Consider the following 27,491-nt stretch of genomic DNA (forward strand, 5'->3'; position numbering starts at 1 on the left):
ATTTTCAAACGGGCGTACTAAGATAGAGATTATTGTCAACGCTGTGATAGCGCTGTATTCTGTCGAAATAGCTTCTCTGATGGACTATTTTATTTGTTATTATTATTATTGTTTAGGGCTAAACACTGAATTGAAAGATGATCTGACCATAAATGCATTTGTTAGCTGTCTTGTTTTAAAGTATCTGTTTATTGAAGTTCAATAAGATTGTTGCATAGTTGCTATTATACAACAGTTAGTTCCGACCTTACAATCTGATTGGTTGAGAAGCGTTCTAACCGTGCTGATATTCGTGATAACAGCACGGCCTTTTCACACCACAACTGTATTACTCCGCTGACGCGTTGCAAGTAACGACAAGCTTCATGCACACAAACGCGCACGCAGGCGACACAGACTTTATTCCCTGATCGCGTTTTAAATCCGTTATCTGATATACAATCTAGCGCACTGTGTAGGGAACATAACCAATTGTCTAATTCACTATCTAGTGCACTATGTAGGGAACATAAATCCGCGATCTGATACACAATCTAGTGCACTATGTAGGGAACATAAATTCGTGATCTGATACACAATCTAATGCACTATGTAGGGAACATAAATCCGTGATCTGATACACAATCTAGTGCACTATGTAGGGAACATAAATCCGCGATCTGCCGTGATGTTATTCGTGATAACACACGACCTCGAGTGTTCTATTGCTTTTATACAACAGTTTTCACAAAATAAAGAAAGAAAATAAATCAAAGAAGCCCTAAATTTAATCATAAATATGCTTTAATATTGACAATACCTTCCGCCAAAAAGTAGTTCCACAACAAATATAAAGTTTAACACTACAAAGCAAACATCCCAAGTTGCAAAAACTCATTTCAGGGAGGTAAGAACAACAACAAGAAAAAGGTAACAACCTCCGAAGGGAAAAAAAGAAATAAAAAAACCTCTTGCATGCACCAGAGGATATACGGGTGATAACAGAACTCTTAGAAGCTGCTAACTGTTCGCGTTACAAACACATTAAAGTTCCCTACATAGTGCACTAGAATGTGTATCAAATCACGGATTTATGTTCGCTACACAGTGCACTAGATAGTGAATTAGACAATTGGTTATGTTCCCTATACAGTGCGATAGATTGTACATCAGATCACGGATTTAAAACGTGATCGGGAGCTGTGTCGCCTGCGTGCACGTTTGTGTGTGAAGTATTATTGGAAAGAAATACAGGAGATAAACTGTTCAGTAGAGCTTTGTTTTATTGCATCCTTAAACTGAACCCACGCATGCGTATACGGCATCAAGCATAACTCCGTATTCTGGGTTAACCCTTTAACGTCTTAAAGGCATATTACAACAGTGTGCATGCAGCTTGTCGTTACTGGCAACGCGTCAGCGGAGTAATACCGTTGTGGGGTGAAAAGGCCGTGCTGTTATCACGAATATCAGCACGGTTAGAAGGCTTCTCAACCAATCAGATTGTACGGTCGGAACTAACTGTTGTATAAAAAAGCAATAGAACACTTGAGGTCGTGTGTTATCGCGAATAACATCACGGCTGTGATGATGTTATTCGCGATAACACACTCCCTATCGTGTTCTATTGCTTAAATAAACAGCCACTTTGTACACATTGCAATGGTGCTACCAATTACATGAAATTACCAATCTAACCCATCCCCCTAACCAAACCCTCCATCTAGTGCAGGTGTCCCTCTGGCCCAAGTGTCCTCTTTTTTGAAATCCAAATTATGGTCATCCTACAGTTACATGCACTGAACAGCCGATTTTGCCATCAGGTCCTCATAACTGGTGCGACTGCGGCCCCTGCCGGCTGACTGATGGCGCTTGCACAGGGCTGAGGAATAATGCTGATGGGGGTGTGGCCCTCCATACACAGTGCCCGTCGGTGTATGAACTCGACTCGTGCAGGTGAAAAATGCAGTCTGTACTGACTGTACGTGCTGGAGGGGGTGTTACATTAACCCTCCTGTCATCCCTGTTCGTTTTTTGTCAATTTGACCCGTAAACATAACAGGAGGGTTAATCTGTAATGACAGGAATTTGTGCCTTTCACTTATGGATCTGCATTGACCTGCATCCTCAGGTATAACAGTTTCATTACTATGTCAAACAAATAACCCAAATAAACAGTTAACTTATAAGTTAGTAGTTGTTTCTTTAACACGGCTTTGACCTCAGGTCTACATTCGTTTTTATTTAGCTTTTTTAAAAGAGGTAAAATAAGTGATTTGTAACTTAGCCTTTAGCTCTATTGGTAAACAGTGTAAACGACAGTACGAAAGCGGCGAGTGCAGCTGTGTCGTCATTTCCGCCATCATTCAACATGGATCCGAGTGGACTGAAGTTGCAGTTCTGGGAGAACGGACCGAAACCCGGTGAATTTTATTCATTTCCAGGTAGCGGGAGTAACACCGCGGCTGGACATGGACCTATCAAACATACACTGTAAGTTTAAAATGTTCAATTTCTACATTATTACATCTATATTCTATTATCTATTACTTTCAGTTTTGCTAACAGTGCTGTATCATCATGGTGGCTTGCCGAGTGGCTAACCTGCTAGCTTAAGTCTTGTGCTTCTTTTAAAAAATATGCTGTTTTTAACTAACTGTTATTTTTTATGTTTTGGCTCAGGCGCGTTGTTTGTGCGTTAATATTACACTTATAATCCTAATTTTGTTAACAGGCTAATTAGCTAACATGCTAATCTGTTGTTTTGAGAGCCATTTAACTAAAGTAGGTAATGAGCAGACGTGTCTAGCTTATCTAATTCGGAGGACAATTTGTTGTTTCTTTTATTAACGGTAATACATTGTAACAGTGAAGTTAGATTCATTAAGAGTATTTGATTACCTACATAAGCCTTGCAGTAAATGCTAACACAAAGGTGTAATAGTTCTAGCGTTTTTTGCTCTTCTACTTCGTTTATTAAGTTAATGCTACCACAAGTTCAGTGTTTTCGTTTTTAACATGTATATATATTTTTTGCATTTCTCAGAAACCCCATGGTGACAGGGACATCAGTCTTGGGGGTAAAATTTACAGGTGGTGTCATCATTGCTGCTGACATGCTCGGTTCCTATGGCTCTCTGGCCCGCTTCCGCAACATCTCACGCCTCATGAAAGTCAATGACAACACCATTCTGGGTGCTTCAGGGGACTACGCAGACTACCAGTACCTCAAACAGACCATTGAACAGATGGTGTAAGTGTTTGCATAGTCTTAGTCAAACCTATGAGATATTCCTAACAGGTTAAACTATCTGCTAACTGTGTATCATTCTTATGATCCCAGACACAGTTTACATTTGTTAGGAGTGGGCATGAATTCTTGCAAGTGTCAAAAGGTCTTTCATCATTGAAGAAAATAGAGCATACATAAGTAAATGCAACATGTTGGCCTCTGTATTGTCATATAACTAGAAAATGTGCTCTGTGTAAGTGAGGTAAAATTTTGCCCTATGCAGTAGAAATAGAATAGTTTAACTGAGGCTGATCTAAATAAAATTACTAATTAACGGAGGTCGATCTAAATTAAATTAATTTGTTTTATGCCAACAGCTTGGTTAAAAACTACTTAACATTGTGAATGTGGTAGGTAGTTCAAAAGTTATTTTAACATAAACACAATGATCAGAGCTAGGTCAAAATATTCAAAATATAGATTTTAAACAAAAAGTCAGTAGTTATTAGTTCAAATTGGAGTTTAGAGTCCTACCTTTTGTATTTAAGCATGAGACCAAATATCATCGTAATTGTTGTTTTGAAGTAACATTATAGTCAAATCCATACATTTACATGCTTTCATGTACACTATATTTTTTTGAAAATGTGCATGCTTTTTTCTACATGACAATGCCAAGCCACCTTCTGCATGTTACAGCAGTGTAGCTTCATACACTGTAAGTGCAAGTACAAGGCTTGAATATCTGCAGTCTAGACCTGTTTCTAATTGAAAACGTTTGCATTATAAAATACAGTATACCACAACAGAGACACCAGACTGTTAAACTGTTGGGATTATACCAAACAAGATTAGAAAGAAAAATTACATGTTTACAACTACAACAGTTTTTTGTCTTCAGTTCCCAAACAGTTATAGAATATTCTTAAAACACAAGGCTGTCTAATGTTTAGGAAAACATTGTATCCGTCAAACTTAAAATAGTGTATATATGTTTTACAAGCACCTTATCAAATAATGTTCTGTACTCTTTTTAACTGAATACAGGTACAAACAAATGCAAATCATTGCTCTCTTTTTAAATTATTTTTTCTACTGTCCAAACATTTTTATAAATGAGCATGTAAAGTATTTTTTTCTGTGCTATTTGTTTAGGATTGATGAGGAGCTTCTCGGAGATGGCCACAGCTACAGTCCCAAAGCAATCCATTCCTGGCTTACACGTGTCATGTACAACCGGCGCAGCAAAATGAACCCACTGTGGAACACAGTTGTTATTGGAGGATTCTATAATGGAGAAAGGTATGTAATCGTTTTCCACCGTAGGTGTCAGTTTTATTTTTGAATCAAACAGCATTAAACTGATGGCTCTCTGATTTCTATTAGCCCTAAAATTATATCTTTTAAACTGTGTTTTAATAATAAACTGTTAAGTCCTTCATGGGGTTTTGTGAGTTCTCTAAGGTAGATTGGGGCTGGTCAATTTTCAGCTTTGTAGACGAGCATCATTGTTTTAAACTGAATATGGTCAGCTACATAAAGCCAGTGAAGAGAGTGCAACAGTGGGGTGATATGGCAGTGTTTGGGTTGGCCAGTGGCTCTGCTGAGTTTCAAACTCGGTTCGAACTCTCTACTGGTGTGCATGCATGTTAGACTGTAGCTCCATCTGAGCGCTGACTCAAATTTGAACAAATTTTACTGTTATGCAAATGCATAACATACATAATTACACTGTCTCAAATGAATGCAAGCCAAAGAACATAAATTACTTAAGCAGAGCATTACATTGAAGTGCTACATGTCACATGGCACTTTTTTTGTTATTTTAAAAAAGTAGTTCCAGTGTGTTATCATTGTGTGCTGTAGTGTCTCAGTAATCTAGTAAAAAACAAAAAGACTCTGCTGTTACTCAAAGCTGTTATTTTGTTAAGAGTATTACACTTAAAGCATAGATGCTTATTTTTGTTATGCAAAATGATTTTTTGTTTTGATTATTTTTTATTTATGATTTTGACGTTTCTATGTAGCTTCCTTGGATATGTTGATAAGCTTGGTGTTGCATACGAGGCCCCAACAATAGCGACAGGATTTGGCGCATATCTGGCTCTGGTAAGTACAAATGTGACATTGCTAGTCTAAAAAGCATTGGTGGTGTTCGACCGATTACACTTTTTTTTTTTTACTGTTTTAGTGCTTCTCCAATAAGAATTGTGTAGTTTCAACAGACATAAACAAATATTGTGTATACTGCTTGTATTTGCAGCCATTAATGAGGGAGGTTTTGGAGAACAAGGTGGAAATTACCAAGGACGAGGCACGAGATTTGATAGATCGATGCCTTAAGGTGCTGTACTACCGGGATGCTCGTTCCTACAACAGGGTAAGAACTGTTCCTGACAGCAGATATACATTTCTCTTCAAAACACATTGTGCTTATGTATATACATTCATTTTGTTTGGTGTAGCACGAGATTGCCATTGTGACTGAGGAAGGAGTTGAGATTCTTGGACCACTGTCATCAGAGACTAACTGGGAAATTGCTCACATGGTCAGGTAAGTTGATGCATTGTACTATAACAGAAAGGTACTATTATATTTTTAAAATGTTTTTTTTTTTTTTACTTTATTTTCAAAAAGCTGACATGCAAAACATTAAATTAAAATACTTTAAGATACAATTAACTGATTTAAATAAGGCACACAGATTTGATTACTGCCAGTCATGGTAAATTGAAATATAAATAATAAATAAAAAACATTTCCATCAATGTGGCCTAGACAAAACAGTCCCAGTGTACAGCACAATATCCTGCAACAAAAAAAATATTGGAAAAATATTTTGTGTATGTACAGTAGCTTTATATTGGATCAGCATCTGACTCCACCACAGGCAAAAAACAGTATCTGTGATAGAGTAGGAGAGCAAGAACAACTGCTAGCAAAACCACATTGATGACTAGGCCACACAACATCTTCATGATAAAGTTGTGTGGACTCTTAAGTCGAAAGTGGCATTTTTGGAAGTTTGTCCTGTGAAAGCTGATGTAAAACTAACAGCATTGATATGAAAGACTTGTATTCACCAAACTGAAGTGTTTGGATTTGGATCCAAACTAGGGATGTCCCGATCACGTTTTTTTGTTCCCGATACGGATTATTAATTTTGATCCCGATCCGATACCGAGTCTCAAACCGATACTTGTATTTTCTAGATATTGTCTAGATAAGAACTGGATAACACTGTTCACACAGTGCACACTTCAATACATTAGTTATTCAGATTAATCCAATGTACATGTTTAACAACTAAATAGCTCTGCAGTGCTGTAGGGAAAAATGCTGCATCCAAGCTATTGCTTAATGTTTTGTATTTTTACAAAATCAATCAAAATGAGTGAGATAATTACAGTTTTACTTTAAACTTTACATTCGAAGAAAAAAAATCTGTTTAATGCAGTGATACACTAAAAATGAACAGAAATCTGTGTAGCAGCTTAACTTGAATATAAGAAAAAAAGTTACTTAAAAGAATTACAGTAAAACCTGAATACCAAAATAAAATGGAAAGGCTCTCTTGTTATGAAGGAAAGCCAGTTTTTAAAGTGCTTGTATTGTGACAAGGGTTTGATGGACGTTTCTATGCGACGTGAGTGTGTTTTGACCCTTTGGGGCTTCCATAGTGCATGGAATAGCATGCTTGACTCTAGCTGTCCGCTATTCGGAACCGTAACGGAAGAAGTTAATAAAGTGTTCCGCTCCCGACAATATGTGAATATACTGTGTATTTATTTCTTTATTAAACAAGTGCATCACTACGTTGTTTTGTAAACCAGAGTGATCCTTGACTCACACACCATATAAACAGTAAAATTCTACAGTAATGAACGCAGCTCTGCTCCTACCGCCTCGTGAAACGCTCACATTGCAGACATTACACGTCGCTGCTGGACTTGTTTCACGTTCCAATTTAAAGTATTTCCACACAGCGGACATGCTGATGTAAAACAAAAGATCGGGATTACGATCGGGTTTAGTAAAGCCGATTCCGATCAGTTAAAAAAATGCCTTGATCGGCCCCGATCCCGATCTTTGAGATCGGATCGGGACATCCCTAATCCAAACATCTGTTGCAGTTCAAGCACTTAATTAACATGGTCATACTGCGTCTGTTGTCCTTGCATTTTTAAACATCTAAATTGGGCATGAAAACAGAAAACAGCAGTAGTCTCTAACTATACAACTATAATCAGTGCTTACAGGGTCCTTAATAAAGAGGTCAGTAGGTTTAAACAGTATTTAAAAAAATCCAACATTACTGTACCTGATACCAGATAAACACAAACTACCATGTCAAAGAAGAAAAAATCATTTAGACAGTGGGTGCCCTTTTTGTTGAAGATTATTGTATGAGGGGACAAATTGTACAGTGCAACAAATAGGCTTCAGTGGAAAATAGTAAATCTGTATGGTAGGTGTAGCTTATAAAATAATTGAATGTACATGTTTACTTAATAATTGTTTAGTGAGTGTACACAGAGTCAGTGTGCTACCTTAAGTGACAAAAAAATTACAAAGGTACATGATGGATTGAGTTTTTATAGTGTAATGAATACTTTATCTACTCAATCTAATATAGTTGATCTAAAACTGAGCAGCTTGATTTAAAACAGATTAACTATACATAAACACTACTGAAAAAGCTGATTACTGACTGAATTGTGTAGATTTTACGATATAACCCATTGATCGGATTATTACCAAAATGGGTTACCCATTAATTTTGTCCTACTTTTGTTCTTGCAGTGGTTTCGAGTGAAGACTTTGTTTCGTCAGTGGATTCTCTGCACCATCAGATATGATTTTGTGAAGACTACACGTAGTATAATATTTTCAGTTTGTTTTTGTTATAGGAAAATAAAATTCTAAAATGTAAAGTGTCCCTTTTTCTCAATCTTAATACATTAAAAGATGTTTTTGAGCAAAAACCTGCCCACCAGAACATTGCAGTCACTTTTACCACCACTTTTGCTTTCTCGGCCAAACTCTTTTTATCCAGCCTAAGTTCAGCTGTCGTACATGCTTACTCTTTAAAATATAATGGATATCAGAATGGTAACTATTGGGAAAATAACTGAAAACCACAACATTTGCCACATACAATTTCATGTATTATTTTCATTTATTTATTAAATAAAACATTTGCCATAGAAATTTTTTTAAAGTTGTATAAAATGACAGCCCTTTTATTATAAACAAGCACCTGTATACAGTAAAAGTCATTAAACAGGAAAAACAATTATCAAATGTGTTATAATCTAGCTCAACTATAAAACAGTTCAGCCTTCAAAAAATCTACTAGTTAAAGCACATGCGATTTCTATGCTTTTGTTTATACTAACTTTGTCTCCGTAACGATAGTTCCAGTTTTGTTGTAGCAGCATTTGAACGTTTCTCACTGGCCCAGATCTAAGGTTTTTTTTTAAACCCTTTTTTTATTTAATGCACTGATCAAAGGAAAAACTTCACCAGGAATTACATCCATTACTCAGTAATCGCTTTATCGTGGTTAGGGTCACAGTAGCTCTCTGAAACGTAAGGCACGTGGTGGAAATACATTTTGGACTGAGTTTTTTCACAGGACACCAAACTTATCCCATACCTATCAATTCAGTGTAGCATGTACGCATACCCCAGACATTAACAGATGCCATGCCGTGAAACTTCTTTTTAGTAATCGGTGACCAAAGTTCTAAAAAGGTTTTTTTAAAAGGCTATGCAAGTGTATTAGAAATAAACAGAATAGTCAACAAGAGCAGAATTTTATCAATTTCAGAAGATTTAGCATAGATCCTTCTTTTACTAGACATCACAGATAGTCGAGGATTGATGCTCAAACCTTATGCAGTACTTAGTTACATAAACGTACACAAGTTTCTGTCTGGCAACATATTGCCATAAGTTTATTAAAATTGGACTAATAATAAAGTGACTTCAAAGCAAATGTTTTATCAAACAAAGTGGTGAGTAATACCATTCTATTGAACTTGCTGCAATGACATTTGTTCCTTTAAAAACAACCAATATTTAGAGCCATGATAAAACTCTAGATCACAACCTTTCCCAGATTAAAAAACTGAATTAGCTTGTAACAACTAAGATTCGGTACTAACACTGGGCATACTGCTATTCTCTTCATCCTTTTCCATAAATTCTTGCTCTGGAAGTGGGTCGACAATGAGGGCTTCTGTAAGACTACGCACCAGCTTGGGAAACGATGCAGGTGCCAACTCTTGGGTAGAGCTTAAAACCTGCTCAAACGAACGCTGAAGAAGTTCTGGTTTTGCTGCTAGGACATCTAACATTTCAAGGAGCCAGACTGAAAGCAAAAAAGCCAGGTCAGCGGGCTCAGCCCCAATCAAATCTTGTGGAGATTCAGTCACGTGCTGGTTCCACCGAGCTTGCAGAAACTCACGCAGCACAATACCCACACATGCTTCTAGAGGTTGCAGTCGACTTGAACAGGCTGAAGGGATGATGTTTGGCATGGTATCAGCACTGTAAAGCAATGCTAGGAAATTGTCACTTAGATGTCCTTTATACGTGTCCATAACCAGCAACCTCTTCTCTTTAGAGCTTGAGTTTATATGCTGACTCCACACTTTGTCAAACCATAATTGAAGTCTTTCTTCTTCTGAAATGCCATCTGGCTTTGCCTCTAAGATAATGCTATCTGGCAAGGCTAGTACATCTGTGCTTATTGGCTCTCCTTTAAAAAACACCATGGTAGGCAACATGGTGCCATCAGCTGATGCTGCAAGTACAACATCTATAAGTGGATCCATGTCACCAGTCAATCTAAAAGCCGACAACATAGAAAAGGAATCAGCAGACGCTGGATCTAGTTGGTCCATATCTATGAAGATGGAAAGCTCATCCATAGCACCAATGGATGATGGACCGAAGCGCTGCGAGGTAAGCTGCTTGTTTGTAAAGCGGGAAAATGAGTTCAGACGTTCCTGAGCTTTATGAGGTAGTTGTCGGCAGGAAGTCGGCAATGCCTGCAGAGAGAGTTCGTGGTGTATCAGAAAGTCCGCAGCCCATTCGTAAGATATGCCCAGCCCACCATTAGCGCCCATGAACTCTGACGCTTTGGAGAAAAGACTAGCTTCATCCACAGGTAGCTGCTGCTCACGCTGACATAACACCCACTCCACAAGTTGGTCATTCACCTGAGGAGTCAAACTTTTTCGGATTTTACGACCCTGATGCTTAATTAACAACGTCTGGATTTCTTCTGGCTGAGTATCAAACTGATTGGCTGCTTGAGGAATGCCAAAGCAGAGGGCATAGAGTACAATCTTGAGCTGGGCTAAAGTAAGGGTTCCTCCCTGTGTAGGCTCTGCCTGTGTAGAGACACTGGAAAGTGCTGTGTCCTGTGGTGCTACAGTCCCTGGTTGTGTCTCACAATTCTGCTTAGTGACAGTAAACTGATCTACAGGCTGCACTTCAGTGGAGAGTGATGGGGTCTGGGCAGAGCTTGGCAGAAGGTTTTTGCATTGAGTGGAGTGAGGCACAGGTTGAGCGGGCTGAGGTATCGGATGAGCGAGTGTAGTAACGGAACCCTGAGTAATGACCAGACTTCTTCGAATCAGATCAGTTGGTATGAAGACAAATCTATAAAGATTAAATAGTTACAGTTAACATGTATATACATAGATACAGATATATAATTCACACTTTCTTAAAAACAAGGACAATAATATTAACAATATAATAGTGACAAGACATTTTTTCCTAAATTAGTTTATTTTGTATGTACAGTGTATCACAAAAGTGAGTACACCCCTCACATTTCTGCAGATATTGAAGTATATCTTTTCATGGGACAACACTGACAAAATGACACTTTGACACAATGAAAAGTAGTCTGTGTGCAGCTTATATAACAGTGTAAATTTATTCTTCCCTCAAAATAACTCAATATACAGCCATTAATGTCTAAACCACCGGCAACAAAAGTGAGTACACCCCTTAGTGAAAGTTCCTGAAGTGTCAATATTTTGTGTGGCCACCATTATTTCCCAGAACTGCCTTAACTCTCCTGGGCATGGAGTTTACCAGAGCTTCACAGGTTGCCACTGGAATGCTTTTCCACTCCTCCATGACGACATCACGGAGCTGGCGGATATTCGAGACTTTGCGCTCCTCCACCTTCCGCTTGAGGATGCCCCAAAGATGTTCTATTGGGTTTAGGTCTGGAGACATGCTTGGCCAGTCCATCACCTTTACCCTCAGCCTCTTCAATAAAGCAGTGGTCGTCTTAGAAGTGTGATTGGGGTCATTATCATGCTGGAACACTGCCCTGCGACCCAGTTTCCGGAGGGAGGGGATCATGCTCTGCTTCAGTATTTCACAGTACATATTGGAGTTCATGTGTCCCTCAATGAAATGTAACTCCCCAACACCTGCTGCACTCATGCAGCCCCAGACCATGGCATTCCCACCACCATGCTTGACTGTAAGCATGACACACTTATCTTTGTACTCCTCACCTGATTGCCGCCACACATGCTTGAGACCATCTGAACCAAACAAATTAATCTTGGTCTCATCAGACCATAGGACATGGTTCCAGTAATCCATGTCCTTTGTTGACATGTCTTCAGCAAACTGTTTGCGGGCTTTCTTGTGTAGAGACTTCAGAAGAGGCTTCCTTCTGGGGTGACAGCCATGCAGACCAATTTGATGTAGTGTGCGGTGTATGGTCTGAGCACTGACAGGCTGACCCCCCACCTTTTCAATCTCTGCAGCAATGCTGACAGCACTCCTGCGCCTATCTTTCAAAGACAGCAGTTGGATGTGACGCTGAGCACGTGCACTCAGCTTCTTTGGACGACCAACGCGAGGTCTGTTCTGAGTGGACCCTGCTCTTTTAAAACGCTGGATGATCTTGGCCACTGTGCTGCAGCTCAGTTTCAGGGTGTTGGCAATCTTCTTGTAGCCTTGGCCATCTTCATGTAGCGCAACAATTCGTCTTTTAAGATCCTCAGAGAGTTCTTTGCCATGAGGTGCCATGTTGGAACTTTCAGTGACCAGTATGAGAGAGTGTGAGAGCTGTACTACTAAATTGAACACACCTGCTCCCTATGCACACCTGAGACCTAGTAACATTAACGAGTCACATGACATTTTGGAGGGAAAATGACAAGCAGTGCTCAATTTGGACATTAAGGGGTGTAGTCTCTTAGGGGTGTACTCACTTTTGTTGCCGGTGGTTTAGACATTAATGGCTGTATATTGAGTTATTTTGAGGGAAGAATAAATTTACACTGTTATATAAGCTGCACACAGACTACTTTTCATTGTGTCAAAGTGTCATTTTGTCAGTGTTGTCCCATGAAAAGATATACTTAAATATCTGCAGAAATGTGAGGGGTGTACTCACTTTTGTGATACACTGTATATTAAACTTAACAACCTGTTGAAAACCCTAGTTTACTCTACACATAGTGATGCTTCAACTACCATTTATTTATACATTAATCTTCAGCAACTGCTTTAAAACAGTAGTGGGTACAAAACCCATTCTTGGATGAATAAAAGTAACAAGGTGATTATACATCCTAGACTCACTTATTTATTTATGTCTATGGGCAGGCTACAGCACTACTGGCATGTGTTTGGCACATGCTGAAAAACCATTATGAACCCAGAGTCCTACACACTAAAGCTGTATGGCTCCACAATACTGCTCCTTGCTACACATATTCTAAACCAAATTAATGAGCATGCAAAGAGAAGCATTGTGTCAGTGTTACCACACCAACAAAGAAGCGCACAAGGCCAGTCAAGAGGCAAGGATATTAATAGGTTTTCTAGTATCTTTGGTAATAAATCAGCATTTTGATGTGGTTTAGAGTGCAACTGGACCACATATTTGGTATAATTAAGCTTACTCTGATTCTAATAAAAACAATCACTTTTTTTCCGACTGAGATGCCAATGAGCCAATTAATGTATTATGTTGCATGTAAACACTTAATAGCTGTAAGGAAGTACTAAGAAAAATGTTATGATGTTTTTTGATGGCTTTAAAATTTAGAATGTTTGACGTGCATTACATAGTTATATGTACGTGGCTATTTTTCCCCTCCCCCGTATCATTTTATTCTTTAGTAACAAGAAATAAGTCAAAATACCTTTTATATCCAGCTGAAAATCCATCTAGAAGAAAAAGGGAAATGAAAATATTTTCGGTTAAATCACTAAACATTAACTCATTAAAAATACATTTTGAAAGTTAATAATCCAAAACATTAGCATGGCCTCCAAGTAAATACATTATATCCATAATCCTACCATGCAGTTTGCAGTGTTTAGCACTATGTTCAGGGTGCTTAGCTATATGCCTAGCCATCCAGTCTCCATACCCAGTGGTGTAATCACAGTAACAGCAGCTTAGCTTACCAAACCTGCATGAAAATTATGATCACACCTTTATCAACCATGAACTGGGTACCACAACACTTAAGACAACATGCAGGGTAGAAATGAAATTACTTACTTGGGACAGTCCTTATACAAGTTGAGGTATTTAGTGGTGGTTTTGCGGGGACCATGACTGCTGCAATTTAAGACCACACAACACAAAAACCCATTACAGCAATGACAGTATTTCTGTACGTTAACCTAATTAGAAAACTCTAAGAGGAGTCAACTGAATTAGCAAAAAATACAAATGTTACCAGATAAATGATCATCCTTAGTGAATGGTTTACTGACGTATAGTTACAGCATCTTATTATAATATGAAACACAACACTAAGCTTCATACCAACAAGGTCTTTTGAATAAAAACAGTGTAATGAAGTGAAAGTGCCAACAATGTAGAATTGTAAGATGTAAACTAGTTTTGAATTGGGTAGTGATTGGTTCATTACAATAACTAAACATGCTAATCAAATAATAGAGATGCAGTCCATATATTAAAGCTCTTTCTGACAACATTAGAGTAGTTATTATATGATACACAGAGTTTTACCTTTATGCTGGGGCATGATGTGTAAGCTTAGAAAAATTACTATTCATAAGTGATATTACCTGAAGTAACATGCTTGATAATACAGTTTCTGAAGACACACACACACCTGATCATGTGGTTGGCATAAGCTCTGGAGCAGCAAGTACTATAACGGCACAAGCAGCAACGCACAAATGTGGGAAAGTGACTGGAGAAGTCCGGAATATCAAAGTTACACTCTATACACGAGTATTTTCTTCCTAGATCACTAGAATAAAAAACAAAACAAAATTGTGTAAACATTACAGGACTTATTTAGAACACGTGTGTGGGCCGTTACACAAGGAGACCGGTATCTGCTCCTTTGCATGGGAAGGAAGAGGAGGTGCATTGCCAAAGCTCTGCAAAATGACCACCTGTTGGCTAGTGGTGTGCATGTTTTTGGCCAAACTGGTCAGAAACAGAGGATGGCATGAGGGCCCGACATCCTCTAGTTGGACCTGTGCTTATAGCCCAGCACCATGCAGCTCAATTGGCATTTGCCAGAGAACACCAGAATCGCCATTGGCACCCTGTTCTCTTCACAGAAGAGAGAAGGTTCACACTAAGCAGATGTGACAGACATAAATGTGGGGAATTTTACACAGCCTGCAACATCATCTAGCATGATCAGTTTGGCAGTGGGTCAGTGATGATCTGGGGAGGCAAATCTTCGGAGGTGCTCATTTTGCTAGCAGTTAGAGTGCAGGCACGTCTTAACTGGTATGCACACTGTGCTCTCATAAATGTTTAAATCAAAAGAATTGCATAAAATAGACAGCAATTTTTGTATATGTGCAAGCGGAGGAGCCAACCCTTGTAACATAGTGTCTTGTAATACACACAAAGACAGATCTAAGCATTGTAGCCAAAAATAATGCATTTCTGATACACTCTGCAGGTGTAAACAGAACAAGGTTTTATAATATGGTTGGGATGCAGCAGAAACAAAACCAGGATTTTGGTGGACCAGTTTAAACAATAACCAATAACACTGGACAAGTGATCACTGTCTGAATACTAAATTACTAAATTATTTTTTTTCGGGGGGTTGGGGACTGAGGTGAAGATTTCTGGTGAAGATATATAAATAAATATATGTTATAAATATATATATATATAAAATTTGTCACTCACCATCTGCTCTGAAACTTAGTCACGACCTTCAACAAGCTCTCAACAGGCTTCCTATTTGTAGGTGCTTTTTGCGGTGCAGAAACTGGCAGCGATGGTCTGGGGGGCTCAGACATAGGAGAAAGCACTTTTGCAGTTCTTTCACAGTTCATATCAGGTTCATTAAATGTAGTGCTGTTGTTGACTTTAGTTATTGCATAAGCCCGGATAGTTACCTAAAAGACAGACGCGTAACTATATACAATCAACAATTAACTTTTGCATGACCTTGGATATGAATTGAAAGGGTTACATTTAAATAAAGCTAATTAGTAAAAATAGTGCAATAAATGTGTGTAGGGCTGCAAAGTCTTTTAAGTGATAACCAACTGCCATTAGTCAAAGGTTAATGGATAACCAACAAGCCCTATTAAAAAATAAAACTAAGTTTTATGTCAACACATCTGTATTCTTAGCATTTAGACTACAGATTTTACACAGAATTGGTAGAAAACAGTTACAACGGATATAAAAAGTGTACACACCCCTGTTAAAATGCCAGTTTTAGTGATGTAAAAAAAATGAGACCAAGATAAATCATTTCAGAACTTTTTCCACCTTTAATGTGACCTATAACCCTGTACATTGAAAAACAAACTGAGGGATCTCATTGTCAAAAGGCATCAGTCTGTAGAAGGGTACAAAAGAATTTCCAAGGCATTAGATACTGTATACCATGGAACACAGTGAAGACAGTCAACATCAAGTGGAGAAAATATAGGACAACGGTGACATTGCCAAGAACAGGGCGTCCCTTCAAAATTGATGAAATAACAAGAAGAAAACTGGTCAGAGAGGCCTACAGCAACATTAAAGGAGTTGCAGGAATTTCTGGCACGTACTGGCTGTGTACTACATGTGACAACAATATCCCATATTCTTCATATGTCTGGGCTATGGGGTAGGGTGGCAAGACGAAGGTGGCCTCTTCTTACGAAGAAAAACATCCAAGTCCGGCTTGGCTTGTTTGGCGCAAAAACAACACTGCACATCACCAAAAGCATCATGCTGTGGGGCTGTTTTTCTTCAGCTGGTACTGGGGCAGTCGATGTTGGCACAAAACCTTCAGGTTTCTGCTAGAAAGCTGAAGATGAAGAGGAACTTCATCTTTCAGCACGACAACGACCCAAAGCATACATCCAAATCAACCAAAGAATGGCTTCACCAGAAGATTAAAGTTTGGAATGGCCCAGCCAGAGCTCAGATCTAAATCCGATTGAAAATCTGTGGGGTGATCGGAAAGGGGCTGTACACAGGAGATGCCCCTGCAATCTGACAGATTTGGAGCGTTTTTGCAAAGAGTGGGCAAATATTGCCAAGTCAAGGTGTGCCATGCTGATAGACTCCTATCCAAAAAGACTGAGTGCTTTAATAACATCAAAAGGTGCTTCAACAAAATATTAGTTTAAGGGTGTGCACACTTATGCAACCACATTATTATTATTATTTTTTAATATTTAAGTTTGTTTTTCAATCGAGATGTACAGGTTATAGGTCACATTAAAGGTGGTAAAAGTTCTGAAATGATTTATCTTGGTCTCATTTTTTTTACATCACTAAACCTGGCATTTTAACAGGGGTGTGTACACTTTTTATATAAAATGTAATTAAGTGCTAAGTAAACATGCTAATCATAATTAATAGAACTGCAGTCAGTATCTTAAAGCTGACAACATTTCCTGACAAAACTGATGTGGTTATTATAAGATGATAAACATGGTTTTACATTAATACTGAAACATGATGTAAAACATCCACATCCTTTATGTCATAATTCCACCATTCATGATTTAAATAAAATAAGGCACTTGAGTGGTGCAGCAGTAAATTATGCTAGCCCATTACTGCTGGGATCCAGGGTTAGAATCCTCGTCTGTCGTTCAGGCATCTACATACAGACATGGTTGACTATGTCTGGTGTTGGGGGTTATGGGTAGCCAAGGCCCTGCAATGAATTAGATTCCTGTCCAGGGTGTGTTAGCACCAATAGTGCCTGGGGAAATTGGACCCACTACAACCCTGACCAGGATAAAATGGTAAAAAAAAACATGAAAATAAATGCATAGAAGGTTTTCCTGTTCAGATTAAAATCTCTGTATGTATGTACACAGTGCTGGCATGTATGCATTGAGGGTGGGTCAGGGTGTGTTCTTTTTCTATACAGACCGTAGCAGTGCTGATAATGGATTAAAAAAAAATGTAACCAACAGCATTATCCAAACAATGTTGGTATTTGGTCCACATATGTGTGTCACACACTTACCCTTGTCCCAGGTTTAAGCCCTTTCAGCTGCATGGGTTTAAGATGGGTCTGGTGGAGTGCCTTGTGCTCTACTATGTCCCTTGTGTAGAGAAACTGAAGCCGACACTTTTTGCAGTTGAACACAGACCTTTTCTGAACACAGAAACATCCATTAAAACATTAATGATTTAGCTTTACACTGTTATGCCATTTATTACTAGATATTTGGTGAGAGTAGAAAGACAGATCTTAGGGTGCAGTTAGAAAAACAGATCTTGTGGGATGTTAGAAAGAGGCCTCTGAATGAGGGTAAAAAGCCAGGTCTTAAGGTAAGGTAAAAAATACACCTCTTTGGGAAGTAGTTGGACAGGAATAGACGATATTAAAAGTAAGTAAATTCATACATAGCAGGGATTGTCATTTTCAGTTTATGTTAGTATTTAATTAAAACTAATGTATTGTTAACTTATAATTAACTAGTTATATGAGGGTGCCCAGGTGGTGCAGCAGTCTAATGTGCTGTCCCAGTCCCCTGGTCCAATGCCTAACAGACACAATTGGTCGTTTCTGACGAAAAAAGGACTGCAGACTCCTACTGCCTAGTTGAGGCTCTGGCTCAAGTGGTGGATAAAGGTTTGATGGAGAAAGCAAAGGATAAAGATTTAAAGGTAGCACTGTCCTCTGCATGTTAGATGGTGTAAAAATGCTAGCCTGAGGCACTCCTTGGCCAAAAAGGGTGTTCTAAAACATGCAAAGGTTGTCGAAGTGCATAGGGGAATTGAGAATATATATAACTTACCTGATGCTTGCTATAATGCAGTTGGTAGCTGTTGTTGGATTTGAAAACTGTAAGGCAATAGGGGCAAAGAAGCAGGTTTGTATCCTTGTGGAAGTCTTTAAAGTGATTTATCACATCTTGGTAGAATGAGGAGCGAAATTTGCAAACCTGAAAAAAATTATTAATTAAAGAGCAGTCTCTGGAAACAATAATAAAGCAAAAAAAAAAAAAAGTCGACAAATCAACAGTACAGAGCTGTATTAAAATGGTTACCTTACATATGTAGGGCATTTCACCAGGCTTGTGAGACTTTTTCATGTGATTTAAATAGAGAGGCGTATCTTCATAGGACAACTCACAGATTTTACAGAGTGCTGTAGGAGAAGGAAATCTTAAATACATTTCTTATAAAACACTGTGTCTGTATTTGGCTTTTCTTTGGACTGTTCACAATGCATACACAACCAATACTTCAAACTTTCTGTATTAAAATGGAATGTGCTCTAACATGGGTATTCAGCCTGGCTGTGGACAGTCTCAACGTGGCACTGCAGGGAGAAAGGTGAACCAAAGCTTCGAAAGCAGTACTGGCACACAGTGTGGAAGTCCACTTCACTCCTCTTGCGCTCCATTTCCATATGGTGCTTCATATGGTTAATCATCCTACAAGGTAGGAAATACTACATTATCAAAACTGCACACTTAACTGCATACTATTGATCAATTCCTACTTATTCTATTACATGTGAATTTAATGGTAATCTACTGGGAAGGTGTAAAGAACTAAAATCTAAATCCTGGACAGCCGGTATGTCAGCATGGGACCCCGCACAGTTTATGTCAAAATTATGTTTAGTGAGAATGAACTATATGTACTTTCCCCAGGATGTTGTTTATGATTGGGTGGTTAAGTGTAAGGGCTTCCATTACTTGTAGGCAGGATTTGGACTTTATGTTGCTACGTTGACTTGCTATGGCTAATCATCATTAACTGGATATAGCCATTGGCTGTGAGGATTTTGGTAACGGTTGCTTGGTTTACATCAGTTACTACTGCTACCGATACCTACTTTGCTGTTTTGGAGCCATCTGTATACATGGTAGAGTAGAAGTGGAATTGTTCTCTGATACAGAGGAATTTCCTGTGATATGTGTTTGAGTGAGTGGCCAATATCTTGTTGTCAGCAATATCTAGTATTATATTGGGTCTTTTGACGTTTTGAGATTTCATCAGGGATGGAGTTGGTGGGCTTTTGTGCTATGGAGTTATGATTTAGGTGCAGTTCTTTCAGGTGTTGATGAACCCGTCTTTGTATATGATCTGATTTGTCATTGTACAGAAAGGTGTATGGTGAAGATTATGTCATGGTGAACGCTGGATTTCATGAGCTGCTTCTGAGTTTGATGGCATATTAGACAGCCAGTTTTATTTGTCTGCATTCCAGTAATTTGAGAGCTTCACTTATTGCTCCGTATAGTGGCGGTTTGGTCTGCTCCTAATGCCAGCCTGATGTCCTACAACGAATGACGCTGATTTTAGTGCAAAAGTCAAAATTCTTATTTTAATAAATTACATAAAATAAGTCTAAAATCCATATGCAACATGTACCTATTCATTAGTAATTACAATGATTTTTGCTGTGTCAGTTGTATTTGCTAGAGTTCAGATAAAACATTTTAACAGCAATAAACCTCTTTGCTTATGACCTGTAGACCCCCTGAATGTTCTGGAATGTTGTGCAAAAGTGGTTCATTTTAGTACCTAATCTATGTATCATAAACAACTTTGCAGCCAAACTAAGCCAACCAATTACTGTTCAAAATGTATTAAACAGACTACTTACTTAATGTTGTTCTTTAGTTTCTTTTTGCAGAAAGTGCATTTCATCTTGACAGGCACCTGGTTAAGTTCATTCAGCACAGGTTTCCCAGGGTCTTTCCCATAGTAGAAGTCTTCAACTAACATGATGAGCTTGCCATGCTTATCATAGTCCCCACTTCCTGGGATAGGATCTCCCTCTGGTATCTCAGATGTTGTTATGTGTTTCAGACAAGCAGGAGAGCCATGCTTGAACTTCTTTTTTTTGGCTCGGGAACTTAAGGCCTGGACACTTTTTATAAGCTGTGGATTGCATTGCTGAAACAACAATTGATTATTGTTAGCAACGACTGCATACTTTATAATTCCACATATATTACTCTTTTTGGTCCTAGGTGGATTAAAAGGTGCTTGAAATAAATGCATAATGGAGACTTGGGCAAGATGGACTTTGGTTTATAGACAGTGAATAAGGTGCCAACAGTAAAACAGCATTAATTATTGAATAAGATATAATAATAATAATCATTTTACCAAAAATCATACATATCATCTCTCAGCAGACCGATAATGAATTTAATGCAATTACAAGGTATGGGCAAATTAGAAAGTGCCATTTCTGAAATAAAAGTCAAGTTTATGGAGTGGCGTCCATCCTTGGGTGTGTCACAGCATGATTTTAGGGAAATCAGACCAGCTGTGACCCTGACCATGATAAACCCTGACCAGTAATAAATGACTGCTTTCTGATTTTATTAGCATTATTAGCATTTTATTACATACTGTCCTTGTTTAAGTGATTAATATTTAATCCCTAGCCAACATTCAGATGTTAAATTAATATTAAAACTGTAGTTATTAGTTTACAATTCAAATTACCCTAAAACACGCTATAGTGGACAAAAAAAATGCTTTTACTTTTTGTTGTAGTGCAACATTAAGTTTGTTTGTGTGCGACGTGATACTTACACACATATAACCACGAAGTGTTTGAACAACTCTGTAGGCAGCACCACACCTTGAGCAGAAGTCAGGTATCTTGGCTCTCGGGAATACTGTAAATATTGAGACATTTCATTTATTCATTTAAAGTTTTATTAAAAGCTAAAATCAATACATAATCTGTAATTACATCATATAGTTGTAATGGTATATGGAATAAAGAAATGATTACTTGTTTTGTTTAGACGGTTACTTTGTTTTTTGATTACCCTTCATTTATTCATTTTAAGAATTCATTAGCTGTCTTCACTGGCAAAATGTAATGAAGCAAACACACAGTCACTCACATAGGCTATAAGCAGGTAGATTTGATCTATTCATCAATAGCTTGTTTAAGTAGATTTATTTAATACACTATTTAACATGGAAATTTGAATGTTTGCAGCCTGAATTGCAATTAGTGCATACATTGTGTTCCATGGTTTCACAAAATAGAAAATTGCATATGATTTAACAAAAATAGTCCCAAACAAAACTACTGGGTTACAAATTAATGTAGAGAACTTTTGTTACTTTGTCAAATACCCCTCCCTATTTTCATATTTTTTCAAAGCTCTATTTTATTATTCATTTTCACTATTTATTACTATTATTCATATTCATTCATTTTTAATCAACGCTTTGCTTTTCCACTTCAGCATAAACATGAAGATAATTTTCCTACATCAGTGTGACACACATCCCATTATCAATTAAACACAACAGTGGCTAGTGGCAAGTCAACCAACATTAGTGTTTGTAGGCTTTTGTGTGCTGTACACATGGTGATAGCTAACCTTCAGTTGCAACAGTGGAACCTGCAGGTTTCTGGGCTTGTGGCTTTGGGGCCTGAACAGAAGAGACCAGCTTCATGGTCTGAGATGAGGTCTTGGAGGAAACCAGAGCTGGAACTGTAACATTTGCAGGCTCTGCTGATGGGCCCTGGGCTTCTATGAAGACAAAACATGAATAAATACAATGATCAGAAAAAAAGGAAATGTGGGTCAACCTAAAATATAGTAAAGCAAGAGAACCTGTGTGAGCAAAGGAAAATAAAGCCATTAGCTACATTTAAAAAAGGATTAGGATAACTGGTATGATGTAAAAGGAAAGAGAAAGGTTGTTTAAGGTTAAGATGGGCACAGCAGGTATGTCACTGGAAGCTGTGATTGTAATATTGTTTCCTGAAGCTGCTGCTTGAGGCGTGCCTGATGGAGAAGCAAGCTGAGAGAGAGGTTGTGGGACAGGCTGTGGGGCAATCAACTGGCCTGCACAAGCTGTTCACAAAGCATGCATTTTTAGACCCAATATCCACTGTCTAGAAAAACAGTGTACAGTCTACAAAAAGTGTTTAAAGCCTTACCAGAAGTCAGTAAAGCAACGGTTTGACCTATAGGCAAGACGAAGCGTAGCGTGGTTCCAGTGCTCTTAGTTGTGGCAGAAATTGTCTGGAAACCAAAAGGAGTACAAACTGAGTAAACAAGAAACATTAAAAGCAGATCAAAATGCCTCTAAAAATAAAAACACAGATGCCAAATAAATGTCAAAATGCAAAATAAACAGGCAAACCTGTGTGGCAAGGTAAACGGGCTGACCAGGGACGACATCTACAACCACTGGAATAGGCTGCAGAACAGTGGGCAGCAGTTGTTTGGGCACATTAGGACCTAAAGAGGAGAAAAAAGTTGCCCACTTACATTCAAATACATCCTGAAATACATTTATTCTAAAGCTAAATTTAATATAAACCATATAAAGCAATGTCTGTTTTTGTTGTTTAAAATCTCTTTGTTTATCATTTAATGGACCTTTGTTAGGGGACATAAATGTCAACTAATCCACAGATTGACTGATGTAACTAAATGACATTGCAGTCTATTAGTTTTTATTTCATTATTAAAGCTGATATTTGTTAAACCACATATAAAACAATGACCAAAGTTTTCATATCTGTTCCTTACCATTACCATTCACCTCCTGATTTGTATCATCAGTGCTGCTTTGGCATGGTGCCAGGTCCTCCTCCTCACATTTTATGTGAAACGCAGTCTGTGCCATGTTCTATACAGCCTGTAAAAAATATCAGTGTTTATAAAGGTAATGTTACTGTGTGTAAGAGCTTGTAACAACAGAAATAATAAACACATATAATGATGGTAAGGTTATGTATAGCCCTAGCAACTAACAATACCAACTAGTGCAGTAAAATTATGGTTAAAATAGCAATTCTAAATTATTTAAATTATTAAAACAATAAAAACAATATAAAAACTTTTTATTTCACACTGTACATTGTACGCTTATAATACAGTCAGATATTTACATTGTGTATCTTGAATGTATGTCTTTTTTTTTTACCTGGGAATGTCTTTGCTAGCTACTTAACATACATTAAGTTTCTCTAAATGTAGGTTTATAAATACAGTTTGCTTAAAAAGACATTTAGTTGTACAAAACAGTGAAGTAAAGTGTTTACATTTTTGTTTAATTTTAAGTCTATTTAATAATATGTACTATATTTTAAATTCTGTACAACACTGCCTGTCATAGTATGGAAGTGGCATCAGTAATTTTTGGAGCAACATGTGGGCCATTTTTGGTGGGTCATCTACATGACTTTTTTAGAGACCACCTTTCCCCCCCAATCTTGTCATGTTCAGTTACCTAATTATGACCTCCTCTGCCACTGCAGAGCTGACCTAAACTGAGGAGAACCATGCAGTTGTTGATCAATTATCACTTAGATGGGGACTCACTTAAAGCCTTACCATGCACAGAAAGTCACACACTACTATCCATGAATCAACCATCACTTATCCAGGTACTTTGGCTAGCCAGCAGATGCCACAATTGCAGCAGCAAATAAGAATGTATTCAACAATTCCCTCCCTCGGACATAGCTAGTTGTGTCTGTGTGGGCACACAGTAGTCGATAACATCAGCAAGACAATGTCAAGTCACATTTTGCATGTACAATTTTGTGGTGTCTGGTAGAGTGGTAAAAAGTCTACACACCCCTGCTACACACACTTCTTCTGATTGATACCTTTCAACAAGGAGATCCCTTCGAGGCTTTGTAAGCTCCCTACAGCCCATAGCTTTTGCTGTAAGATGCAACTAAGTAAATGTCATGAAAATCCTAGTAGAATAGCTGAACTTAATATGGGGTTAAACAAAGTCACTTTCATTGATGGCAGGTACTGACTACTATTAAATATAAGTTTGAATGTGATTGGTTAACTCTGACTGCACCCTAAATTATAAGAGGGCGTGAACTATCACACTACTTTAATTGTATATATTTATTTTTCCCTCAAGACAATTTCAGTTTGTTTTTTAATTAAATTGTCAATTATAGGTCACATAGATGTAATTTTTTAACATAAAAATACCTAGCATTTTAACAGGGGTGTGCAGACTTTTAATATCCACTGTACAGACCAACAGAGTAGCTAACATTGCTCGAACTGCAGATACTTTTAATAATGGTGATGAGAGGAGTGTGTCATAACACAGTGCATCACACCCTTTTTGTGTATGGGGATGCATAACCGTATGCAAGTCCAGGTAACTCGTGTCCACCATCAAAAGCACTACAATATGTGTGTAGGCACCAAAACTGGAACTGGAGCAACAGAGGAATATTGACTGCTCATGTGAACAGCCGGCATGTGTGCATTGTTTTGTGAAAGAGACGGCACCAGGATGGACTGCAGCATGATCCACCTCGTAACATACAGAAGTTGAAGGATCTGCTGGTAATATCTTGGTATCGAATACCAGGGACTCCTTCAGTTGTGTTGTGGAGTTCATGTCTCGGTGGGTCAGAGCTATTTTGACAGCATGGTCATAATGTTTCGGCTCGTATTAAAACAGAGTGGCTTCATAGCAAAAGTATGTAGACGCTACACTGGTCTGTCTGCTGTTCTGACCTGTCTCTTATTAAACATTTGATGAGCATTATGAAACACAATATTTGACAATGACGATCTCGGACCGTTAAACAGCTCACTCGTTTTTTCACATTTACAACTACAATTGGTGTTCCCAAACGTTTACAATACATTATTAAAAGAAAAATGTGATTTAAACAAAACCCTGTCTCAATTTGTAAAGAGAGTGTCGCAGACATAATTTTTTGGAATTAAGGTTGAAATGGGAAACTTTTACTAAGATTTAAAAACCTGACATTTGTTGTTAAATGTGTTATTTATGTTTGTGTATAACTAGCTATAAATGATATGTGATGGTTATTGGGAGTAACTGATTAACATGCTATGTTATGGACGAGTCGGGCTCGCGATCTCCGCTTGCCCGCCTGTGAGCGAAGCTAATATTAGCCACGGAGGCTAGCTGCATGTGTGTCCCTCATAACTGTTAGCATTAGCCTGCTCTCCACAAAAGAACTTGCAAACGCGCACAACGTATCGCATTAAATGAAAAACGTGCTTCACATCTTACCTCGTGTTCTCTTTTTCAAGCGTGCAAATACAGACACAACATTGTTCTTGGATTTAAGAGGCTGTTATTTTGCGTTTTTGTCATCAGAGAAAAAAAACAATGATGAAGTGTGAAAGCGGTTTTACTTCCCCGCGCTTCACGCTCTGATAGGTCAAACGCAAGAAACGTCACTTCCCCCACCCGTTACTGGCACGCTGGTTGGCTACGATCCTTGTCATAGGGCGGGATAACCGTTCATGACTAGTTTATTAAAATTTAATGTTTAGAGTGAATGTAAATATATTGCAAAACTTACGAACATGAAATTGTGTCTGAATAAACAGATTACTTACCTTTATATGCCAATAATGAGTACTTGCAATTCTAAATGTGTGAATGATGTAGCTATATTTAACAGTTTAAGCTAAACATGCTAGTAGTTTTCTCATGCCGACAACATATAACCACCTTTATTACAATCATCAAGTTTTGTTACTTTTTTCATAAGAATATTTAGATCTTTATAACAGAGTTAAGTGTTACAATCAGTATTAGCATGCTAAACAGGAACTAGCTAGTTGTAGCTCGGAGTCGATCGTAAAAGAGTCAATTTTCATACGTTGTGATGACGTTGTGAACAATTATTTGGTTGAATGTTGAAAGCAAATTGAGATTATAACATAATTGCATTGCTAAATGACTATATACAATCATATCTAGGCCAACATTGTCACTGCTATTTTAAAAGCTATTTCACATGACAAATCGACGTGTTCTTGAACGTGTTTGCAGAAAACAGTAAAAAAATGACCATTAATCACAAAGTTAAACTACTTTTTACTTTAAGACTACTAGTTGTCTTAAATAATTATTATTACGCCGTTTTTTAACAAGGCGTTACTCTGTCCCCTGTGTTTAAGATTTTTTTTTTTATTAGCCTGCCTTGTCGTGTTGAATCGTATCCAATGGTTCCCAATATCTGGAACCACCATTGGAATCGACACCAAAACGAATGCAATCGAACAGACCTAGCTTTAGAATCGCATAGCATTGGATGCTATCTAGATGGTCAAATTATTGAAATAGCTTACAGATAGGGTAATTTTATTAGGACAAACACTGGATTTTTCGAATGTAATTATTCATTAACTTAATATTTGATAGCGTACTACATATACTGTAGGTAAAACGATGTCATGCGATCCTTGATTGTTATTTATGTTTGTTGGATTGCCAAGTTGACAGCTAGCCCAGTTTAGCTAATAGTTAGCATGCTAGAATCATATCATCGGATTTTAAAAGACCCAGTTAACATATTGTTTTAGTTTATTTTGATAATTAAAAAGTGGTTCAGGGTATTATGGCTCAGTGCATTAATGAGCAAATTTTTTGGGACCAATCATAAGTCTACTGAATTATTAGAATGCATCCAACTGCAAATCTGCTAGCTTGTTAGCTTTTGTATTCGGAGGAAGATTGTTTTTTTTTATTTTTATTTATTTTATTTATGCATTTTCTCCAATTTTTCTTCCAATTTAGCATAGTTAATTTGTCTTCCGCTGCTGGGGGATCCCTGATTGCAGTCGAGGTGGGTATATTGCTGCTCACGCCTCCTCCAACCCACATGCAGCCCTTAACGGAACCCTTTTTCACCCATGCATTTTGCACAGACACCTCTCTATCTGCCAATCAGGGTCCTTACACAGCGTCTAAAGACCCCACCCACCTAGTCCGGTAATTCCCGCACTACAGGCACTGCCAATTATACCTGCCAGATGGCGCCCAGT

At 38.0% G+C, this 27,491-nt stretch overlaps 2 protein-coding genes across 2 annotated transcripts; one reads left to right on the plus strand and one right to left on the minus strand.

The window, feature by feature from the left end:
• The first annotated feature begins 2,334 nt into the window (after positions 1-2,334).
• psmb4 (proteasome 20S subunit beta 4) lies at positions 2,335-8,146 on the plus strand. Its single transcript, XM_063013873.1, has 7 exons — positions 2,335-2,472; positions 3,026-3,232; positions 4,367-4,513; positions 5,239-5,320; positions 5,475-5,591; positions 5,677-5,765; positions 8,016-8,146. The coding sequence occupies exons 1-7, from the start codon at positions 2,351-2,353 to the stop codon at positions 8,026-8,028; spliced, it is 777 nt and encodes a 258-aa protein (XP_062869943.1). The 5' UTR covers positions 2,335-2,350; the 3' UTR covers positions 8,029-8,146.
• A 240-nt stretch (positions 8,147-8,386) lies between these two features.
• pogza (pogo transposable element derived with ZNF domain a) lies at positions 8,387-25,806 on the minus strand. Its single transcript, XM_063013863.1, has 17 exons — positions 25,726-25,806; positions 23,226-23,334; positions 22,834-22,931; positions 22,628-22,712; positions 22,062-22,214; positions 21,253-21,338; positions 20,309-20,601; positions 18,973-19,127; positions 18,738-18,838; positions 18,486-18,632; positions 17,708-17,839; positions 15,409-15,620; positions 14,360-14,500; positions 13,777-13,836; positions 13,572-13,684; positions 13,412-13,436; positions 8,387-10,886 (listed from the first exon to the last, which is right to left on the minus strand). Exons 2-17 carry the CDS (start codon positions 23,320-23,322, stop codon positions 9,365-9,367), a joined length of 3,420 nt encoding a protein of 1,139 aa, XP_062869933.1. The 5' UTR covers positions 23,323-23,334; positions 25,726-25,806; the 3' UTR covers positions 8,387-9,364.
• Between the last annotated feature and the right edge of the window lie 1,685 nt (positions 25,807-27,491).

The sequence above is a fragment of the Trichomycterus rosablanca genome, chromosome 2 (genome assembly GCF_030014385.1).
Source record: "Trichomycterus rosablanca isolate fTriRos1 chromosome 2, fTriRos1.hap1, whole genome shotgun sequence".
NCBI classification, from domain to species: Eukaryota; Metazoa; Chordata; class Actinopteri; order Siluriformes; family Trichomycteridae; genus Trichomycterus; species Trichomycterus rosablanca.

Coding starts and splice junctions, on each gene's coding strand:
- psmb4 (XM_063013873.1), top strand. CDS start 2,351: ATGGATCCGAGTGGACTGAAGTTGCAGTTCTGGGAGAACGGACCGAAA. Junction 3,233..4,366: donor CAGACCATTGAACAGATGGT/GTAAGTGTTTGC, acceptor CTATTTGTTTAG/GATTGATGAGGAGCTTCTCG. Junction 5,321..5,474: donor TTGGCGCATATCTGGCTCTG/GTAAGTACAAAT, acceptor TTGTATTTGCAG/CCATTAATGAGGGAGGTTTT.
- pogza (XM_063013863.1), bottom strand. CDS start 23,322: ATGGCACAGACTGCGTTTCACATAAAATGTGAGGAGGAGGACCTGGCA. Junction 22,932..23,225: donor TCAGGAGGTGAATGGTAATG/GTAAGGAACAGA, acceptor TCTCCTCTTTAG/GTCCTAATGTGCCCAAACAA. Junction 13,837..14,359: donor TATGCCAACCACATGATCAG/GTGTGTGTGTGT, acceptor CTTAAATTGCAG/CAGTCATGGTCCCCGCAAAA.